Source organism: Naumovozyma dairenensis, chromosome 5 (genome assembly GCF_000227115.2).
Source record: "Naumovozyma dairenensis CBS 421 chromosome 5, complete genome".
In the NCBI taxonomy this organism is placed as follows: Eukaryota; Fungi; Ascomycota; class Saccharomycetes; order Saccharomycetales; family Saccharomycetaceae; genus Naumovozyma; species Naumovozyma dairenensis.
The window spans coordinates 470,835-494,475 of record NC_016483.1 but is presented as its reverse complement, the minus strand read 5'-3'; the positions used below and the strand labels follow the sequence as shown (position 1 = coordinate 494,475).

The 23,641-nt window shown below is 34.1% G+C and overlaps 9 protein-coding genes across 9 annotated transcripts; 1 reads left to right on the top strand and 8 right to left on the bottom strand.

Annotated features, from left to right (window-relative positions):
* Window positions 1-160: 160 nt before the first annotated feature.
* Window positions 161-988, top strand: ATG5 (Atg5p; the record flags this gene model as incomplete). Its single annotated transcript, XM_003670249.1, has 1 exon — window positions 161-988. The coding sequence occupies one exon, from the start codon at window positions 161-163 to the stop codon at window positions 986-988; it is 828 nt and encodes a 275-aa protein (XP_003670297.1).
* A 483-nt stretch (window positions 989-1,471) lies between these two features.
* NDAI0E02360 (uncharacterized protein) lies at window positions 1,472-2,239 on the bottom strand (the record flags this gene model as incomplete). The annotated part of the gene is made up of 1 exon (XM_003670248.1): window positions 1,472-2,239. One exon carries the CDS (start codon window positions 2,237-2,239, stop codon window positions 1,472-1,474), a length of 768 nt encoding a protein of 255 aa, XP_003670296.1.
* A 378-nt stretch (window positions 2,240-2,617) lies between these two features.
* PPT2 (holo-[acyl-carrier-protein] synthase) lies at window positions 2,618-3,139 on the bottom strand (the record flags this gene model as incomplete). Its single annotated transcript, XM_003670247.1, has 1 exon — window positions 2,618-3,139. The coding sequence occupies one exon, from the start codon at window positions 3,137-3,139 to the stop codon at window positions 2,618-2,620; it is 522 nt and encodes a 173-aa protein (XP_003670295.1).
* A 309-nt stretch (window positions 3,140-3,448) lies between these two features.
* Window positions 3,449-4,801, bottom strand: NOP53 (Nop53p; the record flags this gene model as incomplete). Its single annotated transcript, XM_003670246.1, has 1 exon — window positions 3,449-4,801. One exon carries the CDS (start codon window positions 4,799-4,801, stop codon window positions 3,449-3,451), a length of 1,353 nt encoding a protein of 450 aa, XP_003670294.1.
* Window positions 4,802-5,432: 631 nt separating this feature from the next.
* KES1 (oxysterol-binding protein KES1) lies at window positions 5,433-6,734 on the bottom strand (the record flags this gene model as incomplete). The annotated part of the gene is made up of 1 exon (XM_003670245.1): window positions 5,433-6,734. The coding sequence occupies one exon, from the start codon at window positions 6,732-6,734 to the stop codon at window positions 5,433-5,435; it is 1,302 nt and encodes a 433-aa protein (XP_003670293.1).
* Window positions 6,735-11,474: 4,740 nt separating this feature from the next.
* Window positions 11,475-14,273, bottom strand: NDAI0E02320 (uncharacterized protein; the record flags this gene model as incomplete). The annotated part of the gene is made up of 1 exon (XM_003670244.1): window positions 11,475-14,273. The coding sequence occupies one exon, from the start codon at window positions 14,271-14,273 to the stop codon at window positions 11,475-11,477; it is 2,799 nt and encodes a 932-aa protein (XP_003670292.1).
* Window positions 14,274-15,664: 1,391 nt separating this feature from the next.
* Window positions 15,665-17,008, bottom strand: UME1 (Ume1p; the record flags this gene model as incomplete). The annotated part of the gene is made up of 1 exon (XM_003670243.1): window positions 15,665-17,008. One exon carries the CDS (start codon window positions 17,006-17,008, stop codon window positions 15,665-15,667), a length of 1,344 nt encoding a protein of 447 aa, XP_003670291.1.
* A 357-nt stretch (window positions 17,009-17,365) lies between these two features.
* SPP1 (Spp1p) lies at window positions 17,366-18,499 on the bottom strand (the record flags this gene model as incomplete). Its single annotated transcript, XM_003670242.1, has 1 exon — window positions 17,366-18,499. The coding sequence occupies one exon, from the start codon at window positions 18,497-18,499 to the stop codon at window positions 17,366-17,368; it is 1,134 nt and encodes a 377-aa protein (XP_003670290.1).
* A 380-nt stretch (window positions 18,500-18,879) lies between these two features.
* Window positions 18,880-23,043, bottom strand: GIP3 (protein phosphatase regulator GIP3; the record flags this gene model as incomplete). The annotated part of the gene is made up of 1 exon (XM_003670241.1): window positions 18,880-23,043. One exon carries the CDS (start codon window positions 23,041-23,043, stop codon window positions 18,880-18,882), a length of 4,164 nt encoding a protein of 1,387 aa, XP_003670289.1.
* Between the last annotated feature and the right edge of the window lie 598 nt (window positions 23,044-23,641).

The following is a 23,641-nucleotide window of genomic DNA, read 5'->3' as shown; positions in this document are numbered from 1 at the left end:
GTCAAAAAATGTCACATCGCTTAAACGTATATAATAATAAGTCTTTTATGGTCTATATGGAACTGTTCGACTTCTAAAGATAAAAGATATGACAAATCAAGAACCAGTACTCATCTTCTACCTAAACATAAGCAAGATCGGGTGATGCTCTATATCTGGAATGAATGCAATAAGGAAACTGGTTTGGGATGGCGCTTTAAACGTTGAAGTAACCATTGATCCCGAGTTGGTCATTAAAGGTATACCTAAAAATAAAACGATGGTCAATTTAAGGATACCGAGGGACTCCTACATAATGAATTACTTGGACTATATCCTTACGCGACTTGAGGCTTACATCCGTGTTAATCTGAAAGATCTAAAGGAGCTAAACTTTTGGTTTGAATATGACGGTATTCCTCTCTCATGGAATTATCCCACTGGTGTCCTTTACGACATTATGAATACTAAGGACGTTATTACTGCTGCGAGGGATACCAATCATTTAAATATGTGGAGAATCAACCTAACTTGTGGATCACAAGTACCTAGAAATGTTATACCTATCATTGAAGGTACGAAACAAATTGAGAAATATTGGATGCATCAATGGAAGCAAGTGTGTTTCATTTTGAGAGGATCTTCGAAACAAATAATGTCAATTTCGAGGAAGGAAGGCCAAAGTTTTTGGGAAAGCATCTTACGAAGAGATATGGAAACCTTTAATAATATATCGACGAGAATAATACCGAAAAAGGCACGGTTTATTCCTGTCGTCATTCATATAAATGATAAATTTATTCAACCTGTTGCCCCATCATTGAATGACGATGGTATAGAAAATAAGGTTATTAATATAACTGAAGGTTTGTCATCTTCCGAAATTGCCATAATATCTCATGGGGTTGTAATACCAAAAAAGTCGAGCTTGAAAGAGGTGTATGACAGATTTCTCAGTTTTGATGGATTTTTACATTTGATTATTCAGGAGCAACCAGCTAACACGTAAGCCGATTTTACCATAATGACTAGTTGATTATTATATTAATATGTGACGTTCCTTATTATTAGTATTAGTGTTGTTATTATTATTATGTATTTAATGCTTTATAGAAAGTAAATGTAATCTATATTATTAAATTTTATTCATGACTATGATGTAATGCCTACGTAAATTAGGACATATAACGCAAGAAACAACATTATTTCAGTTGATTCCAAGTCAGTAGCTTCTAAGAGAGGCTGCTGTATTTAATGGCCACCTTTCTTCTTTTTCTTATTCTTTTTTTGTTATTTTTCTTTTTATTTTTCGTTGGCGAAGAAGTTGAAGCCTGTTGAGCCGGGCTTTCTGTTTCTTCAGTTGGTTCATCGTCATGCTCTTCCTCGTCAGATTCTTCCACTTCACCTTCTTCAACATTTTTGGGTTCCTTTATTTGAGCGTCCGATGGTTCTTGAGTTGATTCTTGGGCAACTTCGGTGTCTTCTGGTTCAATTACTTCATCTGGTATTGGAGTATTATCCTGAGTTTCACTAACGAATTCAGCTTGGGGCTCACTAGTCTCTTCCTCGCCTGAAGCAGTTTTTTTTCTTCGCCAGCTTTAGTTTCCATTTCAATTTGGGCTTCAGTTTCCTTCTTCTTTTCTGGGTTAGCTGTCACATCTTCAACTTCGACCTCATTTTCTGCAAGTGCAGTCGCTGCAGGTTCGGTTTGTTCTTCATAGATTGGAGTCTCAACTGTTGGTTCGTCTTCGATAGGCGTTTCGACTTGATCTTGCAATTCTTCACTATCCTCGGCTTCAGTTGTTGCTACTTCTTCAACTTCAACTTCGTTATTTTCATCCTTATCTTGTTGCTTTTCTTCAACAATAGGAGTTTCAATTTCTGGCTCTTGTTTAGATTCAACTTCTATGTCAGATTCATTTTGAGGTGGAGTTTCAACTACTGGTGTCGTAGGTTTGACTTCATCAACTTTAATCTCTTCTTGAGGAGCTCGTTCTTCTTCGACGGTAGCGGTGGCGGTATCCTGTTCAGCTACTGTTTCTTCAGATTTAACTTCAAAACCAGGACCATCTGCTGCAGTTTCTTCCTCTTCATTAGCAGCAGCAGAATCATTAGTAGGTACTTCAATTTCATCATTGTGGTCTACCTCTTTGTTCAATTCGAAATGAGGTCTAGTTGGACTCCTCGCTGGAGTAATAGAATCATCCCCATCGTTCTTGGCGATTTTCTCGAACTTCTTAATTAAGTCAGCAACACCCATTGTACCAATTGAGTCTCGTTGTTTGCCTCTTATGTATCGATTTCAAATATATATATATATGACCTAGTATAACAATTAGCATTTATCTTGTATGACCAAAATTGAAAAGTTTCAAGATATTTTTCTTATGTTTCCATATGTTGTACATGTTTCAACGACGTAAGCGGGGCTGCTTCCGTGGTGTTAGAAGGGGTAGTCCTTCTATATGTATATATATATAGCAGTGTGGTAGTGACAACGAGGGGATAATAGAAGTAGCAGTTGCAATAGCAGCGATTAAAGATGTAACGTGATGAAGTCGATAATCTGACCACTTTTACTTGAAAAGGTCAGCTTTATATCCTTCATGTTAAACAGTACAGGCATCTGTTGTCTATTTCATTTAGATGTCAGACATACAAATGAAACTAGGTATTGTTCGTCGTGAGAAATAGAAAGTAACGTACTTATCTTACCATTTATATAATCTCGAAAGAACTGTGAATACAACGGTGTAGTAGTTGAAAAGTTTTTATCGAATTGCAACTGAGGTGACCCTGTAGATGTATTATTAGTCTTGTAAAGTAATTTTGTATATATCACTTGAGCAGGCGGTATATGTTCTGAAGGGATATAACAATGGAGTGCCTTCAATGTTGCCTCCTTCGTTGCCCACACCCCTGCTAAATATTTTGCCCTTTTAGAAAGTGATTCATTTGCTAAGGATCGGAAAGTAGCTCTTTCAATAGGGTGCATAAATTTGTCATTTATCCTGTCTAAAGCCGAACTACTCTTGATTGCATATACATCATCATCGTTTGTGTACTTCATCAACAGACGTTGAAATCTTGGTAAATATACAATATCAGTACCAATACCTAAAAGGTTTCGAGCCTGTCTTAACATTTGTAGTTTTTGCATTTTGTTTCTTAGTCTCCTTTGAACTGTGCCTGTGCCTGGAGCTTGGCATTAGTGAAAACTCCATCTTTTTAATATGAAGAATTCAAATTAAAAACTTCAAAATAATGAGATTTTAAAAGCCCATACCAAAGTTTTTAGGTGACATGATATGGTACAGTTCGTTTAACTTTTTAAAATGTTGTGAAAAACTTTATAATTAATATACAAATTAGAATATGTTCGTCAGCAGCCAAAGTTATATATGTATGTAATAATATATGATGTACTCTATAAGAATGAATGATTCAAGCGTTATTATTGTTTTCCTTTTTATTTGAAATCTTTGTGAGTCCATTTTTCAGTGATCTTTTGCTTATATCTTCTGCCTCTCTTAACAGGTACACGAGATTCAATCTTACCTGAACTTTGTAGTTTCCTTACATTATCATAGAGGAGGTTTCCTTCAGGCTTCAATTTTCTTAGAGAGTCGGATAGTTCATCAGAGAATTTAACTTCAAGTCTTTCATCAAGAAGACCATATTTTGTACCAAATTTCTTGGTTTTCTTTATCTTTCCACCTGCGGTGGTTTGTTTCTTATTTTTATCTTCAATGAATTTAAGAAGGACTTCTTCTTCAATGTTTTCCAATTTCTCTAATTCATGAACTTGTTGCTTCAACTTCTTCAACTCTTGTTGTAGTTTCATCTTCTCTTCGTGTCTCTTTGCTTTATTTCTTTGATATTTAGTCTTTTTCTTATTTTGAACAGGAGTATTGATAGATAATTTGACTACATCTGAAGTATTATCTTCGTCTTCATCAAATTCTTCTTCCTTTTCATCATTAGAAGACTCTTCTTCTTCATTATCATCAAGTGTTTCGATCAAATGTTTGATTCTTTCTCTATATTCTTCCAATGCTATTCTATTTTCTTCTTTAATTTTTTCCACTTGATATTCTTTATCTATTAAAGATGACCATTCTTTCTTATCTGGATTGTATGATTTCCCAGCATGAGGCAATTCTTGAAACTCTCTCAATTGTAAAGGAGCTTTCTTCAATGTTTCTGGTTTCACAGAAGCAACAGACCAACTGGTTGTAGACATGGTCAATAACTCTTCTGGAATCTTCTCTTTAACTGATGCATCCAATTTGATCCCTGAGGGAAGTTGAACTTTAAGAATCTTCTTGAACCCCATAAATACAAATGATTGAGATTTCACTAACCCATCCTTAGCTAAACGTGCCTTGAGCTTATATTCACCTTGAACTCTCCCAGCCAACGCTAATAATTTATTCAATTCCTTTTTACTTACACCTTGAACTTTCTTCTTAGCTAGTTTTTCATCTTCAGTAAGATGATGATTACGATGTGTAACAGCTCCAATTTTTGAAGTTGTTTTAATACTATCCAATATTTCTTTACTTTTCAAATTTTTCTTAATTTGTTTCCTCTTGATTAATTTATTTTTCAAAACATTATCACCTTCAATATCAACTTGGAAGAGTGCAGTATCTTGTAAAGTGGAGATATCAGAAACACCATGAGAGATTTCTTGTTCAATTTTAGTCTCGATAGATTTCTCAATGTCAGTTAAATCAATATTCTTTCTCCAAGCCTTCTTACCTTTACGAGATGATTGTTTATATTGAGAGGGCCTCTCTTTCGCAGAAACAGGAGCCATTATTGGATTTATATTAAAATGGATTTAAGTACCAGACTTTTTGATTATATCAATGATAGCAGATTACGTTATGTTTCCTACTGTTTTCCTATAGACTTCTTTATAAATTGTAATAAGTCTACTGTGATATTATACGTAGTGAAAAATTTCAAAGCTCATCGCATTTACCATCTCATCTCATCTCTTTTTTTCCGTACAAAATTTTCTTTGGAAAATAAAAAAAAATTCGTTCACAACGATTTGTGAAAAACGACAGTAAAACGTAAGCTAAAGTGCCAGGTTGATTTGTTCGAATACGCTAAGATACAGATACAAAAGTGTTATAATAATAACAATAATAATAATAAAAAGTGTAAAGTAGTATAAATGTTGGTAGAGTTAATTAATATAGAGCGGGTAAAATATCGAACATAAAACATATTCGATACATACAAAAAGTAGGTCGTAATCATTGCCGTTTCTTTAAAAAAAAAAAAGAAACACTGCATATTCGGAGAAGGGTAACTACTGAAGTGGTTCAATTTTTTTTCTATAAGTATTGTATTGGTTTTTATTTTATTTTAGTCTTAATCTCGTTTCCTTTCATAGACCGTTACGATTGAATTACATTGTTTTCTCGTCTCATAACCATCTATAAAACGATTTCCTTTTCATCTTCCCATAAATGCCTTTTAAATCTCCAATGTACAGAAGTTAATCCCTCCTTCTTATCTTCTCTATCACCGATTAAAGTACCACTTGGAACATTCTTAGTAGATAAAGAAAAGGCACTTGCTAATTTCAAGAAAATATCATTTGATTGTGGTACGTATGAGCTTTCATCTGGTTCCTCTGAATAATCAACATCATGGAACCATCTTCTTTGCCAACTAATTCCCTTAGCCTCTTCAACTTTTCTTAACTCTCTTTGGCTTTCTTCTAATTCAGTCTTAGTCTTTGCAATCAAATCGAAATCACCCAAAGTAATAGCTTCTGCAACATGTTGCCAAGCTCTTCTACTTTCCAAAGGATGTTGTTCCTCCAATGGTTTAACATAAAGATGTTCCGCGGCGACTTTCCCAGCATCATAAAACAAAACTTCCTCTTTAGAATTATTTTTAACTATCTTACTAATACCAGACCATTGACCACTTATTGTATACAAAGCATTTTCCTTATCTTTAGAATCAGCAGCATCTTTATAAATTCTTGCCTTAAATGAATTCTTCTTACCGGAGAAATAACCTCTTCCAGAGAATTCCACTACACAAAGCATCCCAGTGGATGATTGAATATAAGATTTCCCCTCCAATTCAACGAATGGTGAAGCCATCAATATCCCCTCGATATGTAAAGGAGGAGGAGTAATCAAAAACGATTCATCATTGACTTCCAATAAAGTATGACCATATTGTTTCACAGTTAACATTAAAGATTTAGTGAAAGTTGCCTTAACTTGATTATACCCTTGTAATTTAACTTTATTTTTATCATTAAAGATTGTGTATGCAGTGACTGGAGGATGATGAGAGACTTGTTCAGATAATAGGACAGTTTCACCGAATTCGGGATGATCTTTGTTTTCCCATTTACCGACGAATACTTCACCAAGGAATGGGTTCAATGGTTTCTTTTCAGATCCCATTGATTCATTACGAGAACAATATTGAGATTTTAAAGTAGATATGAACCATTTGGTAACAGATAACATGCGAGTCATTTCTGGAGATTCACATTCTATTTCGGCTCCTAGATAGTTTGCATAGTTGTCCTTGTTGATGAAGGATGGGTCTAGGAATAAATCTGGATGTTCAGCCCAATATTGAGAGAATTCTGATAAAGAGATTGGAGCTAAGATGAATGGTGGAGCCGATAATGACGAAAGATCACCATTGAATGATGCAATTGATTTTAGGAAGGATGTCCAGGATGATGAACTAGCGTATTGGGACATGGTTTTAAAATATAAATATACCTAACTAGATTTTTATCACAGAAAGAAAACAAAATTATAATAAACCTAGTCGGAGTTGGGCTGTTTAATAATAATAATACTAATAATAATAATAATGATTTTAGTCTTCAATTTCTTCCCGGTAATACGAGGATCTCAGATTGCTATCTAAACGATCTGAATGGGATAACTAGATTGATGCTAGTACGAGTAATTAAGAGTCTGTCCAAAGCAGGCTTTGTTGTGAAGAAGCTTGCAATCAACGATATACGTGAAAAATGAGGTGGAAGGAAAAGAACGAGTGGTCTTTCGCCTGATGCTATGTTAAGCACGTATATTTGCCGCAGCCCATACACAGTACGTAAATAAGTTGGGAAATTTTTTTCGCATTTCCGCATTTCCAATTTGCGCTGCTGACACACGGTGGGATTTTATCAATAGCCGGTGAGTGACTGCGTGACGAAAAAACCAGACCTAATTGTTATTCACATCCCCCCCGTTTTTCAGTCAGTCCCCTTTTCGATATTTACTATCGTACCCTATGCTTGCGGAGCTGCATCTAGGAGTACGGGTAACAACAGACATCGTCTTTCTATGCTTCTCTTCATCATACTTATCTTACGACTTCCCAAAGCATAGCTTCGTCTCAAAAGGCACTATCTTTTGACAAAGTGCATGTATTTAATATATTTTTATATGGATTACACTTGACTTACATCTCGAGTATGTCCTATAAGTACTTTTTTTTTACATATATAGTTGGTATTTTCAAAATCATTCTACCGTTCAAACTACCTTTACACGTTTTGTTTGTGACCTACCCTTTCCGCCAAAACTTGTCCGGTCAAGCATTTCCTTTCTACCCTAAACCCTTTACGCCTCTCAGGCCTAAACAAGGGACGTGTCTTGGAAACGGATGAGTAAATTATAATAGCTCAAATTAATCAAATAATAGACTGGATTTACATAAGAAACGATAGGTAATGGACTGAAAACTAGAATGAGAATTGTCATTTTATTTCTTTATCCAAGAAAAGAAAAAGAAAAGGCTAAGTGTTTTCGTCGAGCGACACATGTTGAAGTTAAAGGTACCCCGACTCGTTAATTACTGTTTCAATATCGATTAGTTTCATTACATAACAATTTAATTTCTAACTCTTAAATTACCAATCAAACCTTTGATCGAAATAAATTAAGGGAAAAAAATAAAATTAAATTGGTTAAACTTGTCAGACTGCCATTTGTACCCACCCAAAATATCCATCCCTCTGATTAAAGAGTACATAGAAAGGGTCAAGATCATCGCGCCATTTAAAAGATAGAAATTACTAAACCACAATTGGAAAAGTTCATTCAATGCAAACGGCAAAAACAAAAATTTCAATTAAGAAATAAATTAGATGGCCGAACCGCTAAGGATTACGGACCAAGCTATTCAAAAAATGTAATTTTAAATTCTCACTCTTGGGTACAAAGGTTTTGTCACTCATCAACCAAGTTGGATTCAGTGGCTCTTTTGAAGAGTCAAAGAGTGACGATTCCTATAGAAATGATCCTACTGTAGAAGGTGTTAGTAATTTTTTGTTGACTTTTTTTCTTTGGGTAAAACACGATGCCATTTTATCATTAAATTAGGTTCCTTATCTCCCATATCCATAAGTTAAATAATTTAACGTTAGCTGTTTCAAAGTATAGGGTATAAAACATACTGAAGTACGTCGACACTTTTTTATAATAAAAAAACAAGAAGCAAAATACAGAACAGAACTGAAATTAAATTTTAATATACTTGAAATAGAGCCGTTTATATACTTTTCAAAATTGATCTAAATTTTGGACATTCTTTCCAAAGGAACAGACAGATGTCAATGTCGTCGTTAACCGGCGCGAACACGAAAAAATGTTTTCTCAAAAAGAAACGTTTTTTTTAACAATTAGGTCAAGGAGTCTTGTCACTGTGGTGTACAGATGTTGTGACAGTTGAGTTTTACATCCGTACATTTTCGCTATCACATTCTCATTGGTTCAGAATTTGTTCCTTTTTGTTCATTTCGGATCACCGATGACAGACAAGCTGAGCTTAACTCGGGGCGGTATCACCAAGGGATATTGTGTTGCCGGGCGAAGCTACACCCTCGCCTCGCTTCTCACCACTGAACACAGAAGAAACGGTCCCGTCTACTGGGGCTTCCTTGAGATCTCTCCTACCGGCTGGGGGGAACTCGGTTAGGCAAAGGGTTCTCGAGCTAGACACATTCAAGCATGTTGTTGCGGTTAGAGTGCTAACACGAAATCTAAGGCAGTGTCCGTGTAGCAATAGCATAGCGATTGAATGAAGAATAGTGCCACCTGATTATCAACATATTAATGTTATTATTTTAGTTAGATTTGGTGGTTTTTTTATCATTTTATATAGAGGGATCCCGTAACACATACCACAAGCAATATAAACCATAAAAATGGCCGAATCCCATAGATGTATGTCTATTGAATTACAAAATTGAATTCAATCAAATAGAAAAGAACGAACGAATTAATGAATGAATGAATGAATGAAGCGTACAAAGAACAAAAAAAAAACGAAGAACCCTCAATTATAATATAGCCGAGTGATATAGCGAAGTAAAATAATAAAGATAAATGAGAGTTTTGAAATTTCCAAAAATCAGTGATAAACAAAATAATCTGATATCGTAACAGAGTTCCTATGAAATAACTTCCTCCCTAGTAAAATTTTTCCTGTCCAGATTCATATTTATGGAGATATAATTCTGAGCCGTTACTGAATATTAGTACCCATAACCATCCAATTTATTGCATACTATACTCATTTCTCATTCATATTAGGAATTTCTATTTGTTGAAAATATCTTCGAGAAATGAAACAGTTTACTAACATTCTCTATTACATAAAATTGTAATTTTTGTTTTCTTTTTAGTGTACGTCAAAGGTAAGCACGTATCCTACCAAAGATCTAAGAGTGTCAACAACCCAAATGTCTCTTTGATCAAGATTGAAGGTGTTGCTACTCCACAAGAAGCTCAATTCTACTTGGGTAAGCGTGTTGCTTATGTCTACAGAGCTTCCAAGGAAGTTAGAGGTACCAAGATTAGAGTTATGTGGGGTAAGATCACCAGATCTCACGGTAACTCTGGTGTCGTTAGAGCTAAATTCAGAAACAACTTGCCAGCTAAGACCTTCGGTGCTTCTGTCAGAATCTTCTTATACCCATCAAACATTTAATTTAAAGTTGAGGAAAAAATAATAAAATATTTAATTCACAAAATAAAATAAAAAAATAATAATAATATTAATATTAATAGTTTAGGGAAATCATAAATTCTTATTTTCTCTCCTTTTTTAAATTTTATATAGGTATAAAAATTTAACTCTTTCATCATAAACATCATCCTACTGTTTTAACGCTTATTCTTAAATAAGACGTGAAGGCGAGAATGTAACATCATTTTAAATTTCATAGGACATAGGCCGCTATAGTGTGTTAACTAAACTACGAAAAGTACTAGCCAATGAGTATAGGTAACTCTGTCTCTTGTATCAAAACTTGTTCACTTTTCTTGAGATTCTAAAGTACCAGCAATCACCTTGAGCGTTAATGGCAGCAGGTGAAAAAGGCTGGTAGAGCTTGAATTTTGTATATAATTTTAAGAAAAACAAACTAAAAATAAGCAATCTCCAGGCACTGAAATTATACTATTCTCGAATAAAAACCCTATAATTTAAACTCTCTTGATTATAGTAATTTCCTAAGATATTGTTCCAAAGAGGTCTTGTAGAAGTAAGTTTTTGATACAATTTGACTTAAACGTTTGGTACCGATGTTCAAATTATCAGGTTATCCCTAGACGTTTCTGCGGTTAAGAAAATAGCCAGTTATTAAGTTAGCATTTCCAAAATTCAATCTTCAAGAATAGAGCTTATAATAGGGTGCTGTACCATAAAAGGTTACTATAGCAATAAGTCTGGAGTATGTAGTCTTATAATGCTTAGTTATATATGCCACCTTGTAGAACAGAGTCAAACACTCATAGGGATCTTTTTCCTTTGTGTCATCCCATCCGTTTTCACTGCCAATTTTCCGATTCTTTACGTATTGCCTTTTCCGGAAATCCGCGAAAAAGTCCGAAATAAAACTAAAGGAACTAAAATGTCGCTCTTTACAACAGTCCGAATAAGGAATACAGAAAAACTAAAAAATGTCAGCGGCGCCAAGGTAATCAAAGAGTAGAGAAATTTACACTTTAAAAATAATAGGGTTGAACATTTCAAAACTGAGATGTAAAAAAATCATTACTTTAGTCCAGAAAACAACTTAAAAAGAATGGTTATTTGGTCTTCCACAAACAAATTTAAATCAACAAAGAAAATTATCGCCATAAAAACCTACCATTATTATGCTAGACTTTCAGTGCAAGAGTTAGCAAATAAACTTTAAATTTTTTGGAATAGGTATGCATCTAAAATATTCATTATGTTACAAAGGTACATCAATTGGCAAACCATAAGATCACCAAAATTTAATTTCTGGATGTTTAGACAGAAGGTGTTTTAGACAATCTGGTTGAAGATCGGATAATTGTCTACCCTACATTTGCTTAAAAAAGGGGATTTTCAATAATAAATGGAATGTTTCATAGAAAAATGATTATAAAGAAAAGGTTATAAAGTTGAGGGAAAGAAATAATGTATGTAAAATATGCAAAAAGCTCAGGCAGTCGCTATAATCTTGTACTTCTTCTTTTGAAGAAGTCAATAACTTTCCTGGCTGTAGATTGTTCATGGGGTTGACGAATTTGTTCTTTAGGAACTTGTGTTTGGGATGGTCTGTCGTTTAAAGCTGAGATCATTATTGAAGCTCTTATATTTTTATTTTTCCCATCTGTATTAATGCGATCAGGATGAGGATAAACAGGCTTACCACTAACGCTTCTTAATGCTCCATTATGCTGAATGTTTGTCGTGTCTCTGAGGACATTTTTCGTTGTCAATTGCGATTCAACTTCTTTGTTCATTGATAGCTTTCTCGAATTGTTATTTGCGTGATGATTGGCTGAATGTTGGGCCTTGGAAGAAGCTACTTTTGAAAGTTTACCACCTTTAGAATCTTCGGAGTTAAGACTTGATTTGGATGTATTGTACATTGAATAAAACGATAAGAAACTGAACCTCTTTTTTTCCTTTTTTTGAAGTTCAATGTTAGTATCAATATTCTTAGGCGATAAGTCTGTGTTGTTGGTAGGCTCAATATTTATCGGTGGTATTTTAGGTGTTGTTCCAATAAAAACATTTTCATCCATTTCCAGTTTTGCAGCATTACTAGTTTCTTTTATAATGTTAGCGCTGGAATCGACCTCTATTCTAAGTACCTGTGGTATATCGACTTGTTCGTGCATCATTGTGGTAACGGATTTTTGATCCACATTCGATTTTATCAAATTACCTGAAGCACTTTGTAAATGTAAAGATGGTTTACTCATTGAAAATGATCGACAGGCCAACATTGTTGGTGAATCATTATTGTTAGTAATTACTTTGCTCGACTTTGAGATAGGGCTACTCGAAACAGGTGCTAAATGAGGTACTGGATGAAGAACTGGGTGATTATGATTAGGGGAGGTTGTAGTGGAAGGAGATAGAAGGACAGGAGATGAAGATAATAATGGAGTTTCTGTTTTCTTAATAAATATTGGAGTGGGAGAAATAGGGGACAATGTAGAAGATGGATGGTATGATGTTGGTCTTGGCTTTCTGTGATTCAGGCGAGTAGGGAATTTGTTATAATTTTTTTCTTGGTTAGTAATATAGCTGTTATTATCACTGTTCATGTTGCTATGAATATTATTTAGTTTTTTTCTGTTAAATTCTGCCGAATCATTATTGGATGCAAAAAGTTTGTCAGTTTTCATATTTGAAGGTAACTCCACTAAGGTGTCACATTCGTTGTATAATGAATACCGGTTGTTAGTACTTCTCATTTTCGGTATAACTGGACTCGTTTCTATTATTGTGTTGTCTCTACTCATTAGATTTGTTCTCTGTAAATGGAGAGGGGATTTCCTCTCGAAAGTAAATGAACTCGATCTTGTGCGATTAGTTGGAATTATTTCAGAAGAATTAGTAGAACCGTAATCTCTTGTATTTTCCACAGCGGCTTGTAATGCAATTGATGCTGCAGAATTGTTTCTTGTGTGTGATTTTCTAACTGGTGAGTGGCGCAAGTCTGGAGTTCGAGATGTAGGAGCTGGTTTAGTAATAACGTGGGATTGTGATTCATGAGGTGGTGCTGGTAGCTGTATTAGAGTTGAATCGATGATTAAAGAATCTCTCTTATCTCCATTTTTGGACCCAGAGGATGACATGGAACATGTAGAGCCGGGTCTATTCATATTTCTGGAATGGAGCGGAACTGGTCTTATAAACGATGTGTTAGACTTAGGATGCATAATAGTATCCCATTCTTCTGGTGTGATAGATAAAAATGCTGTATGAGGTTTCAACCATTCATGTTTTTCGATTTGTTTCATTGTAATTCTTCTTCTTGGATCACTAACTAGTATTTTCCTCAACAGATCTCTTGGTATTGGATTTATATAGTCAGGAAACTTCAAAGGTGTTTTTGTAATATAGTAATACAGTCTAGAGATATCATCACCGTCTGGGTTCCCGGAATCATCATCCCATGGAAGATAACCAGCAAGCATGGCATATAATATTATACCACATGACCATATATCCGCCTTTCTTGCTTCATAAGGCTTGGTACTTATTACTAATTCTGGTGCAGCATAGCATGGTGAACCACACGATGTTTTCATTAATTCATTATGAGAATAAAATTCGTTAACAAAACCAAAATCTGTAATAACTAAATTTTCATGTTTATCTAAGAGAAGATTTTCTAATTTCAAATCTCGATGCACTAGCCCCTTTGAGTGGATATAATGAACACCATTTATCAATTGAGCAAATAATCTACATGCTGCGGTTTCCTTTAGCCTTTTCTTTCTTTGAATATATCTATAAAATTCACCTCCAGAAGCGTACTCTAAGACTATACCAATGTATCTAGAATTTTGAAGTACTTCCTCTAGTTTTACAATATTTGGATGTGACAAATGTTTCAATGCATTAATTTCACGATAAATTTTAAGTTCTTTGCTTGAATCCTTGGATATCGCATCTCGTTTGATTAATTTGATGGCTACTTGTTTAGAAATCCCAAGGTTATTTGGAGGTGAACTTGGTGGGTTCTTGGACCAACCTAATTTAACTTTACCAAATTCTCCCTGTCCGATGGTTGAACCTATTATATATGGACCAAATGCAATATGTTTTCTTCTCATAGAAACTTGTTGATTACTATATTTTGTAGAATTTGGAGAGTTTATATCATTAAACTTTGTTATAGATGTTGGATTTTCATGGTTGGTAGTAAGCATTTGGGAGGGATCGGCATTTACTTTAAAAGTGGATGATCCCCCGCCATAATATGTATGACGATGTTGAACACTGGCCATAAAGATGATAAATTTTGTATTTAATTAATCAGAAGTTTTTTCTCCCCTTTTCTCCCTGTTTGAATGTCCAAAATGAGAAAAGAGTGAACTTCTTTGATCTAGCAAAAAAGTAGTTATTAATAGATTAACGTATGATATCACTTCAACTCAATTATTGCAGCTATACCGATCCTATAATGGGTGTTTCTCTCTATTAATTTCAAAACTCTGTGATATTAATTTAAATTAATTAAACTAACTAATAAACAAATAATACGAACGATGAGGTTTGAGGTAAAGTAGGGATGAAACATCCACCATCAGGGATTGGCATTTCTGTCAAGCAATCAATTATGAAATTTCAGGCAATATGGTTTGTTTACCTTTTTGGAGTGAAGTTTTGAGTTTTTTCCCCTTTAGGAAGTTTCACGAATTTTTGTTTTGAAATCTCGAGGGGATTTATCCGTATGTTATATTACGGGTATGGAGGGGCTGGGCGGTTAATTTAGTTCAATTGGACCGAACATACATAAACAGATGTCTATGTACATATGCATTGGCGACATTCACTGGGCGTCAAAATACATTAGTTAGTTCTTGTGAATTGTTCCTCAAACACTAGCATGTCTTATCCGTTCTTTCCAATTGTTGTCAACCAGCAAGAGGCCCCCGCCTTTGTTTTGTAGATCGCCGATTCTCCAGAGAACAATTAACTGAAACTACACTTTTCTTATACTTGAATCTCATTTCTCAAAAAGAAATTTTAAACATATCGACTGCTTCTTAGTTTTTATGTACATACATCCTCCCTAGTGTTTGGGCAGGTTCTGTCCACTATGTTGATGCATATGTTTCCCATGAACTGACATTTAAAATCAATGGAAGCCTTCCATTATCTACCTGTCTACACCCTTAATTTAATAACTCCTTAAAGAACATAAATATATATTAACAAAAAAAAAACAGAATCCTAGAAAAACTATAAACTGTTTTGCTATTAGAAGGATGAAAGTAAATCAATAAACGCTTATGGAATCTTCCACATCTATGACTTAAAGTTTTAAGACGTACTATTTATAACTATTAAATTGATTTATCTGTGTATCCTAAGCTAGGTGGTGAATGAGCTCTTGTTAAAAGCTTTTATAAAGTGACGTGACTATTTAGAAAAGCTTTATGACTTTTGGCTTCGTTGTTTTGTTTATTTTATATATGATAAACTTGCAAGGAAATCATTCTTCACCGCCTTAAATTTTATCAATCATAAAAGTAACAAAAAGTCGCTGAGAAGGTCTGTTACCGTAACTTTTATTTCACCATCTTCACAAATACCAAATGTGAAAACTTACAGTTACCTATCTTGAGCTGTATTCAATGTTATAAAGGATATTTAACTAGTTTTACAAAAATTCTCATATTTTCCCAGTAAAGGGTTTATATACCGTTAATAACCCACCTCTATCAAGTGCTGCAATAAGATCAGGTATGGATTCTTGATATACAACCATGTTCTTCCTACAAGTTGTCGTAGATTCTGCAGCATTGAATCCACCAGTGTGAAGAAAGAGAAGACATTCGTTCTGTAAGTCTTCATCAAACACTTTAGGGGTTCCATCTGTGCTATGTTCTTCGTCATCCTTATTTTCATCAGAATCAATATTATTAGCACCACTGTCAAACATTGAATATATACCTTCTAAACTCCAATGATAAACTTGCCCACTACTCCCAACTGTTAAGAAATTTGTAGCATCCGTAGGAGAAAATTTTAGGTCGATAACTGCCTCTCCATCAAAGTGGATAAACTCGGCAATTGGGTTGCAAGAGGTTTTATTTTCGTCTTGCCATGTAGTTCCAAAAAGTGTACGAAGGTCCCATACTTTAATCACACCAGAATTGGTCCCCGTTATGAATAATGTATCAATCAATGGGGACATTGCGAATTCGCTATAGTTTCCTTGATCAATATCGCTTGGTTCTTTTAAAATAAGCTTTGGTTTCTTATCTTCTGATTTTAGATGCCAAAATTTAACACAATCATCATAACAGGCGCCAACAAAATCTGTACCTACAAATTGAACATTGTTGATCTTTGAGTGCTGAGTACTACTACCTTCCTCCTTCCATTCTTTTAGCAGTTCTCCTGAAACTATGTCATACATTTTTAAAACATCTCCCGCTCCAGATGTCTTGATGATCTGTTTCTTATCTCTCGAAACTGTAAAATCATAACCGTTCCCTCTCGTACAAGTCTCATCAGTTATAATTTTAGTAGGTTCCATACCAAAAGTTGTAAACCAGCCTAGCGAACCATTCGCAGTTAATGCAACAAAGGACTCAGAATCCAATGTGACCAACTTAATTATATCCTCCCCTTTAAAAATCCAATCATATTGAAATAATGGTTCATTATCGATTCCATAATAATTTGGGTCACAAATTGGTTGAGAAACTTGTTGTAAATCAGAAACATACGCACCTAAAGGTAAAGAAGAACGAACTTTGAAAATCTTATCACTTTGAGTATATAATAAAGTGACTGTCAAGATACCTCTTTCTACGTTTGGAACCAATTCATCAATAAAAGAGATTGTCCTTATCGAGTGGGGTTCTTGTGCTGCGAATTCTGGTTTCAAATTGGATATATGCTGGTATAATGATGGGACTGTCTTTTTCCATATTTTGAATTCTTCATTTTTAACTTTGTTAGCAATAATAGTGCTGCTTGGGACAGCCATTGTGGGAGAATAAGTCATTATCAATTCTTGTATCGAATAGCCTTCCTCCGATAAACTACCTAATATATCTTTTAACCTATTTACTTCAAGTACCTTTTGTGCTGTTGCTGTTCTTATTCTTTCTAGGAACTAAATTTTTCAGACACCTTGAATTTGATTTCGGAGACTCAGTATAACGTTTGACGTATGCGAAATGTTACTTATCAATCATGAACTACACATATAAATAAAATAATAAACTCTATACTACGTTTACATGACCAAGCTCATTGGAAAAAGCACTCAATAGAGTTTGCAATTTATGGTAATGTATATATAAACTGGCTGTGAACTGCTTAATAGCTTATAAACATATATAAACTGTAGCCCTGCAATTTAACTCTGCTTTTTCGTTACTTTTTCATAATATTGAATATGCAATTGTCGTTTCCGAGTCTGTAGTAATAACTGTATTCTCTCCTGGTGTCTTTCTGCCAATTCTACTTCCTGTAAATAACGGTCTAACAACATGGAAGACCACTCAGAATGTTTAATGCATCTAGTTTTAATGCAGACGGATTGAAGGGTTGTGAGACCATCATCCTTGTGGAGTTCATACTCTTCAACAAATTTATCAACAGATGATGGTAATTCTGTAAAGTTAGAAATGTAGCCACATATGCGTTTTTTCGGTTTAGTTTTGAGGCCTTTCTTTTTCTTAGATTTTTTACCTCCTTTATCTATCTTACTTGACGAGTTTTCATCAGTTGTACCAGAACTATTCTGATCTTCATTAAATTTAATATTCACCTGACTAATCCAATCGATATATTTCTCTAAAAGTTCCACACGTTCTTTCGCTTTAGGCAGGGTCCCCGTCTCAATTATTGACTGCTGGTTTATCAATTCGTTTACCTTCCGATCATTTGCTATAAGACTTTCATATAATTGGTTGTCTAAGCTTTTCGGTACATCTTTATCTATAAATTCCGATTGCCCTGCTCGAATAAAACTCTGGAAATCATCTCTATCATTTTGTTGTATTAGCGTTTTCACGAATGCTTCTTTATCAACACTTTCCCCAACATTTAAACCAGAAATATCTAATTTACTAAGTACTTCTTGCAAAAATTCCTTTCCATGTTGCCTCGAACAATACTTACTCCTTTCTGTACAAGGTTCGTAACAGTCTTCTAATCGACATTTCTTTTTCCATAAAGTTTTCCTCACTTTAATCGCATCTCCCGTTTCATCTTCTACTGTTTTCTCCTCTGCTTCAGATTTATCCATACCAGTAATACCAGCTTGACAATAAGGACAATAAAATGAAGCAACCAATTTTTGATACTTTATCGGAATTCTCATACAAGAAAAATGGAACCAATCATCACATCCATCGCAACCAACCATTAATTCTCCCGTATCTTGCTTCTTACATATACAATAAACATCTTCCCCCGTTATGGGATCCTTCTTGGTTTTCGAATATGGAGGACACCATACAGGTAATGATGATAATCTAGCTTGCATGGCTTATGATTGTCTTTTTTTTTTTACAACACTTGAAGTGCTATTAAAAGCTTACTTTTCTTGTCATCGATGAATTTGTTAGCGATATTGCTCCATATCGAAATTTTCAAAATAAGCTTGACTACTACTTCTAATGCGCCGCATAAATCTTTCCTGTCTTTCTTTGAAGGTAGTGGACTATTGCAAGACGAGCAACTGGTCTAAAAGAAAGGATACTCTAAACCATAAACATACCTTCATAAATGTATCTACTTCATTTCTGTATACAATTCAAAATATTGTATTGAGTGTGCAGAAAAAAAAAATTAATAAAATTATAGTCTAATTATATATATAATCTCTCTATACTAAATGAGTAACAGTGATATGCAAAAACATTATCATGTTTTACTAGGACGATTTACAGATAAATCATTTAATAATTTATCATATGCTTCAGTGACTGTTTTTTCACAATTTTTACCATTCCCATTACAACCATCATTACCGCTATCATCATCATTATCAAGTTTCTTCATTATTGGCATTACTGGTTTCAATTTGGCAACAATTACTGATTTCTTAGTAGGCGTAGTGATAGTAGGAGAATCCACAATAGCCTTCTTCTTATCCTCATTACCAACAGCAGATGAAGCGGTATCAAGATGTAATTTCGATTGAACAGATTTCCCATAAATGTCTAATAGTTCAACTTCATTTTCAGTTACGTTTTGAATCAAGTCATCAATGGAATCGATACCCTTTGCTTTTATGATCGCATTTCTTAATTCTGCACCAGATGGGATCTTTGGTAATATCCTTGTCGTCGTCGTAGGTGTGGTAGGAGTGGTAAGTGTCTTTGTAACGGGCGTTATTTCCACGTTTGCAGTCGCTGTAGTAATAACTGGAAGCGTTGGTTTCACTGGTGGTGCTATTGCAGGCACAATCGTATCTTTCTTTATCGACGTATCATTATCAGGATATATTGCTCTTTGTTGCTGAACAAAGAACCCCCATTTATGCAATTCACCTTCTTCCATTTCTTGCCTTTTACCGACAACAGACGTTGTAGACGAACGTCTAAATAAAACAGGTTTACCTGTGAGAACGTCAATGGTTCTACCTGAATCCGTGGCCATTAGATGAGGTCTCGCCATTGTTTCAGTTTCCGGAGTCTGAATTTCTTCTGGGTTATTACATTCCACATGTCTTAATATTGGTTTCCTTTGTGAATCGATATCGCCATCAGCATATGCAACAGTATCATTAGTCATTGTGTGATTGTTGATAGTATCATCAGCATGATCATTTGATTTGATTGATGAAATAGATCCCTTTGAATTATTAGTACTCATGCCTAAGAAATCAGAACCTCTTGTCAAATCAGATAATATTTCAATAATGTTGGAAAGATTTTTATCCAATAAGATTAACCTTAATAAATTTTCCTTTTCTACCAACGTTAATTCGCCAGAATTTCTCTTTTCGAACATACTATCAATTTTTTCTTGAACGTTATAATGGACTTTATGAATCTTTTCCACATATTTTTTCAAAAGATATCTTTTCGTAACATCATCCTTTGAAGATTGTCCAGTACCATTAGTACCATTGACGTTAGTACCAGTTTGATTCTGTGCATTTAATTTATTCAATTTAGCTAAGACATCTTCAGCATTTTCAGTAATTAAAGTACCGTCAAACAATAAATCATCTTGTGAAGTTAATTCATCTAATTGGAAAGTGGAATCCATTGCCCTATTCATATTTCTCATTAAACATAATGCAATTCTTTGTTGAATTTCATCTGGAATTTGATCATAGTCGATATCTAATCCTACTAGATTTGATGAGTCTTTAGCGAATGCATATAAGGTTGCACAAAATGTATTCTTCGCAAATTGACTTGGTGTCGATGATGAGGATGTCTCTTGTATTCCAATTTGATCTGATCCAGCAGATTTTATTGCTACATTTGTTATCGAGGAAGTTCCTTGTGATAACATTGAAACATGAGCTAATGATTGACATTTTAGAAGTATATTACACACCACAGTTAATTCTTTGAATGACAAATTATTATTATCTAAATGGATTCTCTTCAAATGTTTGAATTTCGGTAAGTATTTATGCATGTATGGTAAAACATCTGGGAAGATTTGCGGTAAATTACTTAAATCTAAGAATTTCAAATTCGGTAATCTTGAAAGATATTTCAAGAATAATGCCATATCATAACCAGTTGAAATGCTTGTATTATTTAAGGTAAAATATTCTAATGATTCAAATGATAACGAGGCCAATTTACTTATCATTGGTTTCACATATTCTGATAAATCATTGAAGGATAAATCAATACCTTGAACGGTATTCTTAGACCACCAGCTTAATAAAATTTTAACACAATCCAATGAGAGATCTGATGTAGCTAAACCTAATCTTATACCTTTCGGTGGTGAGTTTTTTTGGTTTGTTAACCCATTTAATAGATTTTGTAAGATAGTCAATGGTATTTTATTAAATTTGATACCGTTAAGTAATAATTCTTCTAGCGGTTTCCCATCACGATTTCTTAATACGTCAACAAATAAACTCCAATCTTTATTATGCCTATAAATTTCATCCACTGGAATCATGTTTGACGATGAAGCCAATGTTTGGGAAGGAGATGATGATGATGAGGATATCTCTGATCTTATTTTAGTTTGTGATATATCTAATTTGGTCAAAGATTTATTGTTCAAAAGAAATTTACACAACAGTTTCCAATTTTCATTGTCGATGATTACATTTCTTAATCCCAATTTCTCTAAATTCTGTGATTTAACCAAAGAGGTAATAATAATCTTTAACATATTCGAAGTTAAAGTTACATTATCAAAAATGATGGTATTAATTGGTACAATAGATATGAAATCTGCGAATGATAAGACATCAATTAAAGTTGGCTTTGGATTTAAAAACTTTAAGATTTGTAAAGGTGAAGTCTTACCGACAACTTGTCTTAAAGTCGATGGTATTGGTAAAATCTCTCTCAAATGACAACATCTTGTATAAATGATATCTAGGGTAATCTCTTGAGTTTCTTCATTATTGTTGATTTTTTCTTCGAAATGATGTTCATGGATATGAATTGGATTATCAATTTTATTAATTTTATCATTTAAATGTGATCGTAATTCATTAACTGGATTGTTATTACTATTGCTGGTACCATTTGATTTAAAATTGGAAACTTCATTTGCAATTCTTTTTGCTGCGAAATGAGCTTCTTGTTGATGTTTTGCAGCTTCCTTTAATGCGAATCTATGATTTTCCATGGCAATTTTATATTCTTTTGAATTTTTAGTAATTTTCCGTTGGTTCATGAATTTTCCATCATCAATGATAGTATTAGAAATACCGATTGATATTGAAGGTAAATCACTTATCATATCATCAGGTACTAGGACTTTCCCTGTCTTTGGAGTTCTTGAAGGTAATTGTTGAGCTGGATCATTATCAAATTTATCTACAGCAAATGATACTCTTTTCAACGTGACATTCGATAAATCTTTAATAGTCATAGATGGAATAGATGGAATAGAGGATAAAGTGTTCATGGAAGTAGCTGGAGTGCCTGTACTTACAATTGCAGAATCGTTCGATGGAGTTGAATCAGTGGACTCAGATGATGAAGTGTATATTGCAGATATTGGTGTAGTTTCCTTTGGATGATCTGATTGAGGCATTGAATTCAATTTTGATATTTTTTTTAAAGTCTTTGAATTCGATGGTAATGCTGTGTTTAGTTTCGGAGTTGGAGTTGGAGCAGAAGCAGAAGGAGTTGCCAATTGTGGTTTTGTTTTTGAATTAGAAGTAGAAGATCCTCTTCCAAATATTGAACCAAATAATGATTTTTTTGTTGAACCATTATTTGAATTAGTTGAGTTATTCCTCTTTATGGAATTAAATGTCGGGATAGCAGATGCTATTGTTGGTGGTGGATCTGACGTTGACGAAATTGTAGAAGGTGTATTCTTAGACTTCGAATTATTTGACGATGCGATCGCATTTGATATCGAGATAGATCTATTTCTTTTGGATGAGCGTGACGGTAGATTGCTCTTTTCTTCATCAACAAGTTTCTTTGAGGTAGAATTAACCATTGTAGGTTCCATAGTAGTAGCGGTGGTAGTGGGTGTTAGAGCATGCAGGTTATTCAAATCGTCTTTTTGGACGTTGTTATCATCCTCATCGTCATCATCATCATCGATTGCATTTTCATTACTATCAACAAGACCAGGTTTTTGCAAGATCGGTATATGATTTGAAGACAAAGCAGCGTTTGATATGGATGTAGATCTTTGTTTCTGATTGTCAGTAGTAGAGGAAGCAAAAGGATCATTTGAAGAAGAGTTTTTCAATTTTTTCAATTTATTTGAGGAGGATGAAGATTTCAATCTACTTGAAGACTTTGATTTTCTCTTACTTTTGCCCTTATATAACCATTCTAAGGGGACATCAAAATCTGATGGATTATGAATCTGTCTTATATTGGTGGCATCTATTAGATTTGAAGACATCTAATATTATATATGTGATAAATTTGTGGTTAAACTTTACGCAGATGATGATCTATGTTATTCTGTAAGAACAACTACCGACTATCTTTATTGTAAAGAATTGATGTTGAGTGAAGCAATGTAGTTTTGAAGATGGACTTCGTGACGATGTAAGGACAGGCAGTCTTCCTATATTATTGTTTGTTTATTTCAGTTTCCAGATTGACAATGAGCTTTTAACGTTATACCTTTACTTTTCAGTTCTATTTTTTTTCTTCGCGCTGAAAAAAATTACGTAAGTACTATTTAACTGAGTTAACGCTTTTGAAGTAAAAAGATCCTTACATACAATAGATAATCTACTTATGTTATTTTAAGTTTTACGTATATGCATGTATACTATTTAATATCGCTAGAAGCTTATTAATGGTTGTTTATTACTGTTATTGAAATATGTATACCAGGGGATAGCAGTGCGATATCCGTAATCTTCGCTTATCATTATCCCAGTATGCTTCTCTGCACTAGATTTGAGCAGCTGTTGTGAGAAAGATTACGTTAGGGCTGAATTGGGTGTATCGTATGCCACGATACAGGTTTAGCTCCCGTTGCCCTCTGT